The following is a 17,577-nucleotide window of genomic DNA, read 5'->3' on the forward strand; positions in this document are numbered from 1 at the left end:
ATTTTTTAAAAGCCTAATAAAAAGTTAAAATATTGCACAAGTGAAAATATACATTTTTTTCATTGTTTCAAAGACAATAATATATTACCAATTTTATGTACAGACTATATTTTTTTATTTAGTATTTTTCGAAAATTAAGTAAAGAAATAAAATCTTGCATTTTTACTTAGTGTATTGAAAATGTTGCAATTATTATAATACATTTATACTTTTCATGTGCAAGGTATATATATATATTTTTTTTTTAGTGTACATTTTGAAATATGATGGAATATATTAAAATTTTTTTTTTTGAAGATGTCCAGAGATATATTCACATATTAAACATGAATTACGCATAAAAAGGAAGAATATATATATTTTTTACACAAGTATCAATTACTATCATTTTTTTGGCTCAATTGCCAAAAACGTTATACTATCATTCTGTGAAAAATTTTAGCTGTATGTATTATATTATTTTTCGTTATATAATTTTTTTTTCTTATCAATTTTGTTGAGAAAAAAAAAGATTCTTTTATACCTTACATATATAAATATATCCCAATAAATATATAACATATTTTAAGGATATAAATTTTGCACATAGCTGGTTTGCACCATCTTATTTTCAATCAAACTCGCGCATTACCTTTTTCACAAAAGTTACACCAAGGAACATACTTAAACAATGGGAACCCCTAGGAGGAGACCAGCTCAAAATAACAATTCCTATATACAGAATTCGCCGAGTATTTTTGGGACTAACAATGAGATATTTGGAAGCAATTTTATGCACACTCCAGTATCTAGTAGGCGAACAAAGAATAGCAAGAGCTTTTTAAATAGTATGCTAAATGAATCGAAATATTTGAATCAAAGTAACACAGGCTCACAATTTCTTAGATATGGCCACACACCCTTAGCAATTAGAAGAATAAAATGTGCAAGAGCTGATATAGGAGATGTAGGTAGAGAAGCATTTATGGAAGATGTTGAATCAGGAAGATTACCTCATTTTATAGATAGTAATTTAGAACAGATAAAAGAATTGTTTAATCAGTTTTTCGATGAGTTTAATATAACAAACTATAGTGATGTATTACAATTTACAGATGAAGATCGAAGTATAACTGAATACATATTATTAAATCGAGATAACTTAAAAGTATATTTAGCATATTATGGATGGAAAATGATAAAATTTATTGAAACAGGTCGACAAAATGAATGTAAATTAAATAACTGTAATGATGATGAAAATGATACTGATGGTGTAAAAGCTTTAGATCATATTAAATCTTTCGAAGTTGATTTAACACACATATATTTTTTTAATAAAAAATTATATAAATTAATTATTGAATATCCTTCAGATTGTATAAGTGAAATAGATAAAATTATAAGTGCAAAATATAATTCTCTTATGTCTCTTGTACTTGAGGGGGAAACACAATCTGGATCCCCTGGTATGCACAATGGAAATAATATAAATGATATGAACGGTAATATTAATAAACAAGATTATTGTAGAGTTCGTTTTTTTAATAAAAGACATAAGGATACTCCTCGAAAATTGGGCCCAAATCAAATCGAAACTTTAGTTTGCATAAAGGGAGTTATTATCAGATGCTCCAATATTATTCCTGAAATGACTATGGCTGCTTTTAAATGTACATCAAAAAAAAGAATTGGAGTAAATAATTATGAAAAATGTAATGAAGAAGTTTATGAACATGTTATACAAGGAGAAGTACAAGAACCATTGACTTGTAATAATTGTAATAATAAAAATACTTTCGAATTATGGCATAATAATTGTTGTTTTTCATCTAAGCAATTAATAAAATTAAGTGAAGTTACAGAACATTTAAAACAAGGAGAAACACCACAATCTATATCTGTATATGCATATGATGATTTAATAGATTATACGAAACCAGGTGATAATGTAGAATTAACAGGTATATTAAAAGCATCTCCTGTTCGTTTAAACCCTAGATCAAGATGTTACAATAGTGTTCATAGGACCTATATAAATGTTGTACATATTAAAAAAGAAAACAAACAAAAAATGAAATTAACTGAGCAAAATAATACCTCATCTGTAATATTAAATCGTAATGAAGATGGAACTGTAGAAGATAATTTAGAAAAATTAAACGAACAAGGAAATATATCATTTACTTCAGAAGTTGTACAAAGAATGGAAAAATTAAGTAAAGATCCAAATATTTATCAAAGATTAGTAGATTCTATAGCACCATCAATTTATGGTAGAGATGACATTAAAAAAGGTTTATTATGTCAATTATTTGGTGGAAGCAAAATTACAGATAAATTTAAAAATAAATACAGATCAGAAATACATATATTACTTTGTGGTGATCCATCAACTGCTAAATCACAACTATTGCATTATGTACATAAACTATCTCCTCGTGGAATATATACAAGTGGTAAAGGTAGCAGTAGTGTAGGTTTAACAGCATTTATATCAAAAGATTCAGAAACAAAAGAATATATTCTAGAATCTGGTGCTGTTGTTTTATCTGATAAAGGAATATGTTGTATTGACGAATTTGATAAAATGGATGATTCAGCAAGAGCTATTTTACATGAAGTTATGGAACAACAAACAGTTACAATAGCCAAAGCAGGTATTGTGGCTACACTAAATGCCCGTACCTCAATCTTAGCATCTGCTAATCCAATTAATAGTAGATATGATAAAAACAAAGCTGTTGTTGAAAATATTAATTTACCACCATCTTTATTTTCAAGATTTGATTTAATATATCTTGTAATTGATCAAGCTAATGAGCATGAAGATAAAAAATTAGCTGCCGTACTTTGCAAAAATTTTTCTTATCAAGAAGAAGATGAGGAAGAAGAAGAGGAAGATGAAGAATCTGATAACAATGATGAGGATTTTGGAGAATTAAGTATCCAAAAAAATTCAAAACACTATCTAATCGATGCAAATACATTAGCTTTATATATAGCATATTGCCGTATAACATGTAATCCAATAATTTCTTTAGAAAGTAAAAAAATTATTATTGATGAGTATATAAAAATGAGATGTAAAGAAGGAACAAAATCACCTACAGCTAGCCCTCGACAATTAGAAGGTTTAGTTAGATTAAGCCAAAGTTTAGCAAAAATGAAATTAAAAAATGTTGTAACACCTGAAGAAGCAAATGAAGCAGTACGATTAATGAATATAGCTACTTTCCAAAGTTTAATAGATCCACTAAGTGGTAGAATAGATTTCGATCAAGTCAATTTGGGACAAACTTCTCAACATAAGAAAAAAGCAGATTTAATCAAAGATCTTATATTAAATGCTCTTGTTTTAAAAAATATGTCGAAAGATGAATTGCTAGTACATTGTCAGGAAGCTATTATGAATGATAGAACCCAAGGAGCAGCAATGGATAGAAAATCATTTGAAGAAGCTTTTCATGATTTAGAAAAGTCACAAGAAATTACACGATTATGTTCTGGATTGTATAAGAAATAGAGAAATACACATACTTGTATTTGAGTAAATAAAATTAGCATATTTCACGTATAAATATTATCCATATATTATGCTCATGCAAATTGTGAAATTAATAAAAGGAAAATTTTTTTCACACTACTACACTATATTATTCTTAAAAACAGATACACATTTTGTGATACTTTTTCTTATTTTCTTTTATATCCCTCATGCACATAATTTATATGTTGGGATACATAAATTACATAAAAATATTTTTTTACTTTTTCGATTGCGAGCATATATATATGCTTCGTTCTCAACTGTAGATACACATACATATATACACATATGTATCATTCCCTATATTTTTTCTTTTTTTAATTATGCATATATTTCTACGTATATAGGTTTTTAATTTTTTGTTTCATATAACTTAATTTTATATCTTTTCGTAAAATAAAAAATAATAGAAACACTGTCACGAATGAAATTATAAAACATATACTTTATCCTTTTTTCATTATTTAAAAATAATTACTTCTTTAATAAAGATATTAATAATTATATATAATTAAGAAGGTAATATAAATTATGATGTCATCATTGGATTAAATAAACTATGCAATACTTTTAACCATTTCCATTATAACTGATTATAAAGAAATGGTGTGCACCACAAACTATTTAATGCTACGAGGGGGAAATAACTTCGTTATGCTGATATTTTATATAGAGAGTGATAATGCATATATAGAAAAGAATATAAAGAAACTAACTGCGAATGTAATAAAATTATAGGCATCGCCATACAATATAGAAACATTATCTTATATAGATAACTATAATAATAATAAATATAGAAACACATGCATTTTATATATAACAGTTTTTAAATATAGATATGGGTATAAATGCAAAAAAGGAAATAAAATAATGTCGTCACCCATTATTACAAATAAGCACAAAAATATAAAGCTTACACCCTTATTGTGTATTTTTTGTGAATGCTTCATATGAAAATATTATATATTATTTTTTTAAATAATTTAAATTTACACAAATAACGACACTTTAAATATTTTCCCCAAACAAAATAATAATAATCCACCTTGTAGAGATATCTTTTCTACATATTATATATGCTATATAATAATAGTTTTAAATGTGCACACAAAAATAATAAATATGGCACAACTAATTACTACCATTTTATAATATATAAAAAACCATATATAAATACTTTGGGCATACTTATAAGCACATACTATTTTTTTTTATTAATATATATAGCACAAATAAATATAAAAATTTAAATGATAAAAAATAATAGTATTATTTTACGAGGACAAAATGTTTTTTTTAAATAAATAGTGATTCATAAGATATATATATAGATACCTACATTTTTAATAACATTTTTCACAATTTGATTTCATATTTTTTTTATAAAAAATGTATACACAATTTCATTTTGTTTAAGTGTTGTTTATATTTTTTAGGTTTTATATTTTATAATGTTTTTATATATCTAAGATTCGATATATTAACACCTTACATTATACATATGTGTATTATGTATATAGTACATGCGTATAATGCTTGTAGTTATAAATGTTTATGAAATTATTTAAATTTTATGTAATGTATTTATTGATGATATTTTTATTACGGATAACGATTATGTTTCGTTTTTTTACATTTATGTGTTTATACACAACATTATAGTACTATATAAAGATATACATACACATCATAATTCTATATACACTTTATACCACGTACATATGAATAAGAGAAAAAATAATGTAAATGCATGTATTACCTTTTTCTCTATCGACATAACCTTGTGATTTTTGTTAATGAAATGCAAAAGTGTAAAGAACAAAAAAAAAGCATTTAATTGTTTTTTTACGATATAAAAGTGGTAACCTTGTTGTAATTACTTGTGTAAGTGTAATATTATATAGAGAGGAAAATTTTTTTTTTATACATATTTTATAAAATTTATTGCATGCTATATGCATTTTTTTTTATAATATAAATGCATATATAAAGTAAAAAATTGTTAAGTTTACTATTTTTTATATTAATAAAGGTTGGTGATATACCATTTTACGTGCGTCTTTTTTTATTTTATTTCATTTAATTTTTAGTATGAGCAAACACTAGTACATGATAAATATATTTTGTATAATGCTATATATACATGATTGAATGCAAATATAATAAAAATATAGAGGAGAAAATAATTTGAAGTTAACTATTTTTTTCGAAATAATGCTAATACCATTTATGCTTACACGATTTTTTATGTAAATATTATATTAATGTTATACTAACACAAATAAATTCCTTCTGTGGTACCATTATATATTTTTGGTTTTGAGTTTTTTTAGTTGTAGTTTTAAATATTTATTGTGTTTAAAAAGGTAAATATATTAGCTTGAGTATACCACTCTTTGTATATATATATATATGTGTGTGTAATTGTTTTATATATTTAATTTATATGAGTTTCCTAAAATTTTGTAGTTTTGATTTATATAAGAAAAAAAGCTTATGCATGCATATATATATATATGTACAATTTAAGCTTATATATTATTATTGTTTAAACTAGTGATATCGTAGATCTCATGGGTGTATGCATAAATCGATTTATATTAGTGTGCTAATGGAACAATAAGATTCCCTTTTATAATATTATCCTATGATTTTTAAATATTTATGTTTTATATTTAATTTTTTTATAATTGAAATATAGTTTTTTTAGTTTTTAAGTTTACATATTTTTGTTTTTTATTATGTGCTTATATGCTCTGAATAAATAACATATAAATTGTGTAATTGTGCACAACTAACATAGTTAAAAATATAGTGGAGAAGAAATATATGTGTGCTTTTAAATAATATATTAAAGTTATTTTATAGTTTTTATTTCGAATGCTATATTGTCTATACATTATTGACGTACATACATCACATTTAAAGAACAAGTCTTGCAAAAAATGTTATATAACTATATCTGTTTTTTTTAGAAAAAAAACAAGAAAACATAATTTTTCATAAAAATATATATTATACATATGCATGCGTATATATATGCATATATTTACATTTACTGTAGACATATATACATCGAGACCGTAAATATATATAATCAAATGGGCTATGTTAATTTTTTTAATGGAAAAAAGCGATAAATTAAAATTTATAAAAGTATCATATTATAATATATATTATTCATACAAACACATATATTCAGCACTATTAAATTTTGCGTACAGAATTTTTAAGTAGTGCTTAATATACATTGTTTTATATATAATATTTTTTTACATTTATTACTATTTATTAACACATGGATATTTCACAAGCTTATTAAATGAAATTGAAATTTATTCAAAAATGTATGATTATGAGATATGCGATATTTTTTGAATGCATAGCAGTTCATAAGCCACTTTATTTGTTTACACAACACGATACGATATTTATGATTTACACAAATACAAAACATATATATACATATATGGTTCATGCGTGAAATTCATAAAGAATACTAATGTAAACTTATTATTTTAATATATTTTTTTATATACGTTTTTTTTTTCTTTATTATTTTCCTAATACATGAAATAAATAATAGCTATGTAACACATTTCTCCATATTTTAAGAGTAAATTATGGATAATTAATAGCTTTAATTATACCCTATATTGTGCATAGTATATAATATAAATGTTTGCATATCTTACACTTTTTTTTTGTTACCGAAATAAATGGAGTATATAATATTTTACATGTTTAGTGGTTTTTATTTTAAAAAAAATCCTTGAAGCTTTGTAAAGCATTTTTTATTTACATACCCCACCTACTATATATATATGTTTACACATCCTTTTTTTTTCATGTACTATTATTTTTTTTAATGCTTCGTATAATAATTTTTTTGTTTCATTTTATTTACATTTTTTTTATATTAAGAAAATAACTATTAGGTTTTGTTCTTATTTCTTTATTTACGTATATTTTTTTCGTATATGATATTGATACGCTTTGGAGGTTACTTTAGCGTAATACATATATACATACCCGAACTTATGTTTAGTAAATAGTATATTACATAATATAAGAACCTAGTATTTCATTTTATTTTTTTGATTATGTTTTAAAAATAATAGTATCCATATTTATCATATATGATTTGTTAAGATTGCATGAAATGTGTTTTCAATTAACATAGCACATTAAAGTAAAATACATGATATTGAGTATATAATGTAGTAAGCCGAACGCACATATCAATTTTTTATTTCATGCAGATCTTTCGTTTTTTTGTCATTTTCTATAGCAAATTTTCATAAGGTGTATAGTTTTGCATAAATTATACTCATAAATATTTTATGTAATATTTTTTTTTTTTTGCTTTTCATAACATAAAATATTGTCATTTATTTTGTATTGTATAAGTAGTATTATGCACTATACCTGAGTGTATTTTACACATAGATTTTAATTTGCATATAAAAAATATTTTTTTTTTTTAAAAAAAATATCTATTGTTTATTACACTTTTAAAAAATCCAGATTTATTTTTTAGTTATTTTAAAAATATATATAGATATGTGTATTTATGTATGTGCATTTAGGTTTTTTTTTGATAGTTTTACATATATATATTAATTTAACTCTGTGCGCGTGTATAAGTATACAGGCTTGTTTAATGAATTACACAAAACGATATAAAACTTATATATGCATTATTTATTATTATCCTTTTACTATAAATTTTGTTTTATGTTAGTTTTGTTTTTTCATGATTGTAATGTATAATGCCAAATTATTTTATTTTATCATATGATGTGTAGCTTTATGCACATACGATTATTAAGATTTTTTTTTCGAAAAAAGAACTAAAAAAAAAAATACACCTTTATATAGCTATATGAAAAAACCTGTTTTATACCCTTTTAATTGTGCATGCTCAACATTACATGGTTAATATAAATTTTTCAGATTAAAAAGAAATATATACTCATAGTTATTTTATAATATTTATTATGTGTAAAACATGTTGTGTGGCTTTTTATGTATACATATATTTTTATCTATTTAAGATGGCTCATATAGTGTAGGATAATAATATACGAATACATCCAATAAAATATATAGTGTGTTAATTGTGTATTTTATATACCGTAATTAATTTTGATTATTATATATATATATATATATATATTACAGATCGTGCATAAAATTATATTTATATGTATATACACATATTTTTTTTCACATTAATTATATATAATTCATAATTTGAATTATAATTTATTCTAGTTAATATTTTTGGCATATATATATATTTTATATTTTTTCCTTGATGATATTCTCGCTTATTGCGAAAATATAACAAGTGACTAGACTTTTTTCCATCTCTATAGTATTTTAACTTTATATGCATAAAAATATTTTCAAAAGCAAAAATTTACTTACACATTTTATGGAAAGCATATTGTATTTTCTCCATACATCATTTTATATCCGTATCGTATTCTTTTTATATAATATATATATATCATACGTTTATATACATATGGACTCATTCCAATTTAAAGAGTATTGTTATATATATTGCCTTGGGCGTATCGAATATTGATTTTTTTGTATTATTCTATAGCCCATTCAATTTATCAATTTCTTGAAATATTCGTTATTTTGACGTCTTAATTTCGTATTTTGACTTTTATTGTTTCCATATAATTAGTATATAACAAATAATGTATATATATATTATTGTATTCCTTCGCTCCTGTTTATGAAGAATACAAAATCGCTTTTAATATTAAATTTATTTTTATGCACCTTTTAAAGCACTAGGGTTGCTAAACTTTAATTTTTCCTATTGTTATGTGGCATTTGTTTTATAAGTATTATTTAAATTAAATATTAATCAAATATATTGTATATATATGTGTATATATATACACCTAAATGTGCACATGTATGTTCATTTTTGCTTGTTATGTTTTGAATAATATAACGATATTTCAATTTATGTATCGTTAAAAAATATATGCTATACATATGTATTCATCGAAATTTAAATATGTGGGTGCATCACATATTATATATCTACGTATATAATTATATGTATGTGTATGTATGCACATACACATTTGCATATCATTTATACAAATTAAGCAAGTAATACATGTAGATATATATTATTTATAGAATACAATATATAGCATGTCAGTAGTCATTTTATATTCCTTTCTATATTTATACGTCCTATCTTTTTATATATATACACATTTCATATTTTCATCGTCATAATATTTTAATTCGGAATACATATTTACCGTTCATATATATTTCACATATATATGTATATTTATATATACATGTGTATATATAAATATGTGAAAAGACCGTCTTTTTTCTACAAATTTAACAAGCATAATTCATATTATAAGCTTTCAAGTTATATAAATTAAAAATCATTTAGGAATTAAGCACATTATATATGTAGAAAAAACACATTTAGAGCACTAATTTAAATTTATCCTCCGATTTTATTGTCTCTCAATTTCATAATTTTACAGTTAAGAAATATCGTATCCTAAGAATCGTACAATCGATACACCAAACTTGGAAGCATGCGCATTATACATTTTCTGCAAAGCCACATTATTATTCTGTTATGTAGTTATACATAAAAATACCGATTAATATAATAAATAGATTTATAAATTAAATAAGCAAATTTCACTTAAATCCTATATCAAATTAATATTAACCATATTGTGGAAAATAGAAGATGAATAAACGTGGGAATTATCCCCAAATTAGTGACGAATTGAAATGTATAGAAAATGAAAATATGGACTGTAATTTAAATAACGAACAAAATAATAATTATAATAATACTCAAATAAATTCTTATAATAATAATTATACAGGTGTGCATGAAGGTAATGAATTAACAAATAGCAATTTATGCTTAAATTCAAATATACTGCAACATAATTATTATAATAACAAAATAAAAGACTCAGATCGATTTTATAAAAATCGTATTTTTTTAGATCATAAAAATAATATGAGCAATTCTGAAATAAATGAATATAATTGTGAAAGTGAAAAATATCGTGACAAAATATATAGTAATTCTACTATTAATATTGGGAGTTACAGAAATTATATAAATAAAGATAATTGTGATTATAATATTAATATGTATAATAATACAAAAAATTTTTCAAATACCAATTCTAATTATCCCAGTAATTCAAAAAAACATAAAATATTTACAGAATGTGATAGTGACAATATGCAAGGAGAAAACAGCTATACCAAATATCTCACCACCATTATCAATAATGGTAATATAGTTGACCCTACTAAAAATAACTTTCCTGCAAACAATAATAATAGTGCAAATTTTAATGATCAATGTAACGACATAAAAAATAAAAGTAATACTAGTAATAATTTTCAACAATATAATAACGCCATTATGTATGGACAAAATATGTCTAATAAAGATGCTACTACTAATAATCAATATTATGAATATGTAAATCATAATTATAATATGGTACCTCAAAATGGTATTGCAAATTGTCTGGACACTGGAATGGGTAGAAATAGTCATAGCAATAATAGTAATATTATTAAAGAAAATTATTTATTGCGAAATAATATGATGCATCCTTTGGAAGCCCCAAGATATAATACCAATGATCCTGGTAATAATAACTACGAAGAAAATAGCTTTAATAATCTTAACTATCCCAGCTATACTGGTGAATATAATGATAATTATAGGAATGACCACAGAAACTCAAATGGATGGAATTACAATGCATATTATAATACCAATTGTAATAATCCTATGGGTGAAGATAGTGATAGTAATTTAGGAAATAATAGTGATAATAATATTTGTAATAATACCGTTCCTAATAATAATAATACAGTTAATATGATGATCGGCAATAATAATGGTACAATTATGAGTAACAATACTGGGGATAATAATATTGACCATATAAATAACAACATGCGAAACACATCTATTGTTAGTAATGGCAATGTTGATACTGTTCATTATAAATATAACATAAAAAATAATACTGATCACATGATTTTAGCCACTGATAATGAAAAAGCTAGATTTGATCCAAATAATAATTTATATATGAATAATAATTATTTAGCTGTAGACCAATGTTATCCAAATGATGCTATTGGTAGAAAAAATACAAGCCGATGTGCAAATACTAATATCAATATTGATGGTAGCAATCCAACTATTGCAACCAGTAGTATTTATGATAATAATACGATTGGTAATAGTAACTACATGTTTAATGTTACTGCACAAAATTGTGATATGATAAATTCAAATATTACGACAAAATATGATACTTCATTTTTAAGTAATTTTGAACAAGATGATAATGAATGCAATACTGAAAATGATTTAGATATTGATACAGTATCTGATGACTATTATAATAAAACTAATTATAGATATGAAAATATCAACCAAGGGAATTCTAACAATAATGCTTTCGATGTTAGGGATACTGGAGGAAGTATTCCAAATGTGGCAAATATAAATGATCCTGACTTATATAACCAATACAACAATATAGGTTTAAACGGAATGGTTAGCAAGTTTCCTAGCAATACTAATATTGGTAGGCAAATAAGTAACACAAATAGCATTGGTACCAATAAAAGGTATAGCAATTCTATTCCGAAAAATAATGAAATGACAATACTTCCAGATCCAAATGTGGGAAATTATAAACAATATCAAGAAAATAAAAATTTTATGTATTCAGATACAAATATGTGTAATAATATAGAAAATAGTAGAAACACCCAAGATTATGAAAACAAATTAAATGGACTAAACGCGCAAGGTGTCGAAATGCCAGATATACGAAAAGACAGTGATAATCTAAATGCTAAAAATACTAAATATAATAAATATAAAAAAAATGATAAACTTAATAGCAATAGCAGTAATAATTATATATCTTCTAAAAGTAATAATCCTTCTAATTATGTTTTAGATAACTACAATTTAAATGAATCCTGCAATATACCTAATAATAATGGGAATATAGCTCCACTTGCTAATGTGAATAACAGCACAGACAAACTAAATAATTATAATTACAACAATATGAATAGCATAAATATGAAGGATGCGAATATTAATATGGGTCACTTGGAAAAATATTCCATTAACGTTGTGAACAATATATTAATAGCCAATCCTAAGGAATATAAAAATTCTGCACAAATTGAGAATGCAGAGAATACACAATTATTGTATAATGATGAAAATAATAGTGATGCTATAAGTGCTACTAGATGCAGCAATACTAATAATGGATCAAATTATCGAAAAATGAGTAATATGATATATGATCATAACACAAATGTTGGGGCAAAAGAAGGGACATATAGCATTTGCAAAAATTTGAATAAAAATCCAGCGCCAGGAAATATATATAATCAATTATATGATAAAATGCCTGAGTCAAATAATTTACCAAATTATAATATAAAAAACGAAAGTATTGATAATATAGCTTTCTTATTAAATTTAAATAATCAAAAAAATAATAGACTTGGTAATAATTCTAAAAATTATAATAACATGAATGTCTTAGCTAATGATGAACATGATACCCAGTATATTAACAGCATAAAAAATATCAACACAAAATATTATAGCAATACAAATAAAAATATAAGTACTGAAAATACTTATGATTATTTAACTAACCAACCATATGATGGCAATATTTGCACCCCTGGTGGAAGCAATAACAATATATATAACGGATATGGTAATAAAAATAATGATTATGCTCAATGGCTATCGAATTCTAGGCATATGGGTTCTGAAGAAAATAAATCTTCTATAAATATGGGTCATGGCTATAACCCAAACAGTTATTTAGTTGATAATAATAATATGATTCATAGCAATGGCATAAATGTGAATAAATCAATGCCTGCATTGTGTGATAATAATATGTATAACAATTATATGCCATTAAAAAACTATTATGAAAATCATTGTAACGGTAAAAATAATAATATGGGTACCAATCCAAACGTTTGCAATGACATTAGCAATGATATAGACAGTGATATAGCTAATGACATGAATAATTTGAATATGCTAATTATCCCTAAAATTAAAGGAGTTCGTTTTGACAAATCAGGACGACGATGGGTAGCTAGCTGGAGTCAAAATGGAAATCAAAAAAGACAATATTTTCCTATCAAGAAATTTGGTAAAGCACAAGCAAAATATTTAGCAATCTATGCACGAATAAAAGCTGTTAAATGCATGCAAAAAAAATCAAATAAAAATCCTGAAAATAAAAGATCATACTCTAAAAAATTAACAAATAAAGATAAAACAAAACAAGAAAAAGAAGAAACCCAAAATATGGAATATTTTAATGAGGCTGGAGAAGAAAATATAGATAAATTTGCACCTGATGAAAATAATGTATGTCAAAATGGCAGCGAAAGTAGTGCCAACAAAACTGATGAGTTATACAATGATTCAGAGGATGAAAATTATACAAAAAATCTTAGTAAATATATGACTGAGGAAAACTATAAATTATTGGCTAATGGTACCCCCAATACAACTGAATTTAATAATTATATGAATGATCAAAATCAAACAGAAAATAATTTACATAATATTTCTAAAGATATTAATCAAAATGATAATCCTACTATTAATACAAATATTGAGAATGCTGACGACAATACTGATAGCAACAGCAGTGGTGATGAAGCTGATGATAAGCAAAGTTGCTCAGAAGAAAAAACAAATCCAAATAACTATAATCAAGAGACTGAAAATATTCAAATGAAACAATATAATCACGATATAAATAATAACATAAATAATCCTAACGATAGTTGTAATTTTAATATGAATGACAATCCATTATCAGAGGAAAAAAAGGATAACCAAAATAATACAACTCAGCTTGGTGAATATCCAAATGCGACAAGCAATAATAATGACACTACTTCGAATCACTTTGTGAATAATACTACCAATTTAAAAAATGATAACGAGAATACTGAAACATGTGAAAACAGTGAAGAAAATATTCAAAATAGTGTAGAAAGTATAAATAATACAAATAATGAGCAAACAGAACACGGCGAAAATTTGCTACCACAAATAAATGGTGAGATTAACTCAAATGAAGAGAGCAATAATGCTACCACTAAAAATGATGAAAATGCTTCGGGAAAAAATGATAACGAATTTTATGATCCAAATGAAATTACAAATAATGTAAATGACAATAACATTAATGAGAAATTAAAAAACATGATATTGCTAATTGAAAGATTGAATGGCAAAAATATTAAAATAATAAAAAACCCAAATGAAAAAGTAAACATCCAATTTGTCGAAAACGAGACTAATATTAATAATATCGATCAAATAAATATACTAGATTTTAATGATAAATTAATATTATTAAATATTTTAAAAGAATATTATATGAAGAATAATACTTCGAATGATTTGTCTGCTAATAAAGGGCAAAATGAACTAGCCAATATGAATCAAACTTTTGAACCCAATGAAGATCGAAACACAAATGCGAATAATGCTGATACTTCGAATCAGGATCATGATAATAATAATTTGGTTTCAGAAAAATCAGAAAAAGAAGTTCGTAGTAAATCTAAAAAACACACAGCTGAAAGAATATATGATAATCATCCTGATGTAAATAATAAAAAAGCAAAAACATGTTATGATGAAGATATTAGCAATGCTATGATACCAAATGTGGGTCAAAATGACACATCAAATGATAAGGAAAAAACAAATGATATCACCAAAAGTGATGGGAGTAATAACAATGACTCATTGAATTGTGGACAATCACAAAAAAATGAAACAACTAATGAAATGAATACAAATAATAAAAATACTAATGATTCAAATGGAACGAATAGTGGTAGTACCAAAACGGGATTATTTGCTCGTGTTAAAAATGGAATTTTCAAAAAATTAAATGAAGCAATAAGCAGCAAATCAAATAATCAAGTAGAATCTAAAGAGGATCCAAAAAAAAACATAACTGAAAAAGAAGAAAATATAGCCATATCTAAAACAAATGATCAAAACCTTGGTGATGACCAACACCAAAATGATTCATATAATATGAATTCTTTGGATGTGAAAAATGATCAAGAAAATACAGCAACAGCAAATGATGATGCAGCAACCATATCTACCTCAACAGCATCTATTAAAAAATTTTATAACAATGAAGAAAATATAAATAACAAGAATAATGATAAAAATGAAATATGTGATTCAGATGATTTGTCTAAAACTATAGATTGCAATATTCCTAATAATAGTCCTGATCAATCAAATTATTTTTTAAAAAATTATTATACATATGAAAATTCAAATAATAATTATGAATATAATTACAACAATTGTGGAAATTATCAAGTAGATGGTAATGCTAATAATAACTACGAGGAAAATGATGATGAGGATACTGATGAAAATCATAAAAATACAAAAAAAGTTGAATCATTAAATTCATACCCAAATACTGTTATTAATGGGCTTTGTGATAAAATGCCTCAGATGCAGAATGCCACACCAAAAGAATTACAATTTCATGACTATACCAAACAAATACCATTTAATAATAACTCTTATCATGATTTTTCTATAACATCTGAAAATGCTAATGTCAATTCTAAAAAATTTATACCGTATAATATTGGTAATAAAACTACTCTTACAACTGCATCTATTTCTACTACTCACGAACCCACAGATGCATCCACAATTGCTAGTCCTCAAAGAATTACCCCTAACGATCATTTAATATGCGAATTAAATCATGAACAAAATATGAATGATAGTAAATTTGATACAGGTTATTCTGAAGGAAATAAAACAAATTTTATTAGAAATGTATTACAAATGAACATTGGGAATAATAACTTAATGAATGATGGTAATGAACTTGAAAATGATTTAAATGATGATGCTATTAATGAAACTGATGAAACTACAAATATAGATGAAATTAATAATACCAGAGATTATTGTAATGATTTGGATAAAAATCAAATTGATCATTCACAATATAACCAATATGCAGAACATGTTGATAATAATAATGGTCATATGATTCATGCTTTCCCACAATATTCTTTTGGAGGTCATTATGATGGTAGAAATAATATTACAAAAATAATATCCACAAATGAAATAGGACATAATAATGGTTATCCAATAATTGTAGATACAAAAAATGGATTACCTAATATAGCCAATATGGATAATATTAATGGTATGAGTACTAACCTTTCAGGCAATGAAAACACTGCCAATTATGTCAATATAAATAATGAATATGCAAATGCACATATTTCTGACTTAACTGATATTGATAGAAACAGGATGAACAATACCCCATATTTACTAAGAAATGAATATGATAATTTTTATTCAAAAAATAATTTATTTTATGATCCTAATTATTCTGCACTTAATCAACATTCAGAAAGTAATAATAGTAGTGTTACAACACAAGGAAATAATATATTACTTCAAAATGGTTTTAATACTGATATGAATATGGCTTATATGAATTTAGCAAATTTCCCATCTTCTAATATTGTAAATGATCAAATGTGTATGGAAGATCAAAAAAATGATTTATCTTTTTTGAATCCACAACTTTTTAATTATAAACACAATATGGGTATTATGCAAAATCCAATGAGTCCTAACATTGATCATGAAAATGTTCAGCATGCAGGAGATAATAATTCAACCTTATATAATAATCGTAATAATAATACGACCAATATTAGCGATAATACTTATAATATTCCTACGAATAATACTGCATTTATAAGCCAAATGGAAATATAACTTTTTCATTTTTTGTCTAATACAAAACATGTGATAATTATTAATGATTAAAATTACTATCTCTACAAGAAAAAGAAATTGCACATTGCAATAAACTATATTTCAAATAAC

The 17,577-nt window shown here is 24.2% G+C and overlaps 2 protein-coding genes across 2 annotated transcripts; both read left to right on the forward strand.

Annotated features, from left to right (window-relative positions):
- Positions 1 to 671: 671 nt before the first annotated feature.
- PCHAS_1417400 (DNA replication licensing factor MCM4, putative) lies at positions 672 to 3,506 on the forward strand (the record flags this gene model as incomplete). Its single annotated transcript, XM_736199.2, has 1 exon — positions 672 to 3,506. The coding sequence occupies one exon, from the start codon at positions 672 to 674 to the stop codon at positions 3,504 to 3,506; it is 2,835 nt and encodes a 944-aa protein (XP_741292.2).
- Positions 3,507 to 10,293: 6,787 nt separating this feature from the next.
- PCHAS_1417500 (AP2 domain transcription factor AP2-G3, putative) lies at positions 10,294 to 17,466 on the forward strand (the record flags this gene model as incomplete). The annotated part of the gene is made up of 1 exon (XM_736742.2): positions 10,294 to 17,466. The coding sequence occupies one exon, from the start codon at positions 10,294 to 10,296 to the stop codon at positions 17,464 to 17,466; it is 7,173 nt and encodes a 2,390-aa protein (XP_741835.2).
- Positions 17,467 to 17,577: the final 111 nt, after the last annotated feature.

Source organism: Plasmodium chabaudi, assembly GCF_900002335.3.
Source record: "Plasmodium chabaudi chabaudi strain AS genome assembly, chromosome: 14".
NCBI lineage: Eukaryota > Apicomplexa > Aconoidasida > Haemosporida > Plasmodiidae > Plasmodium > Plasmodium chabaudi.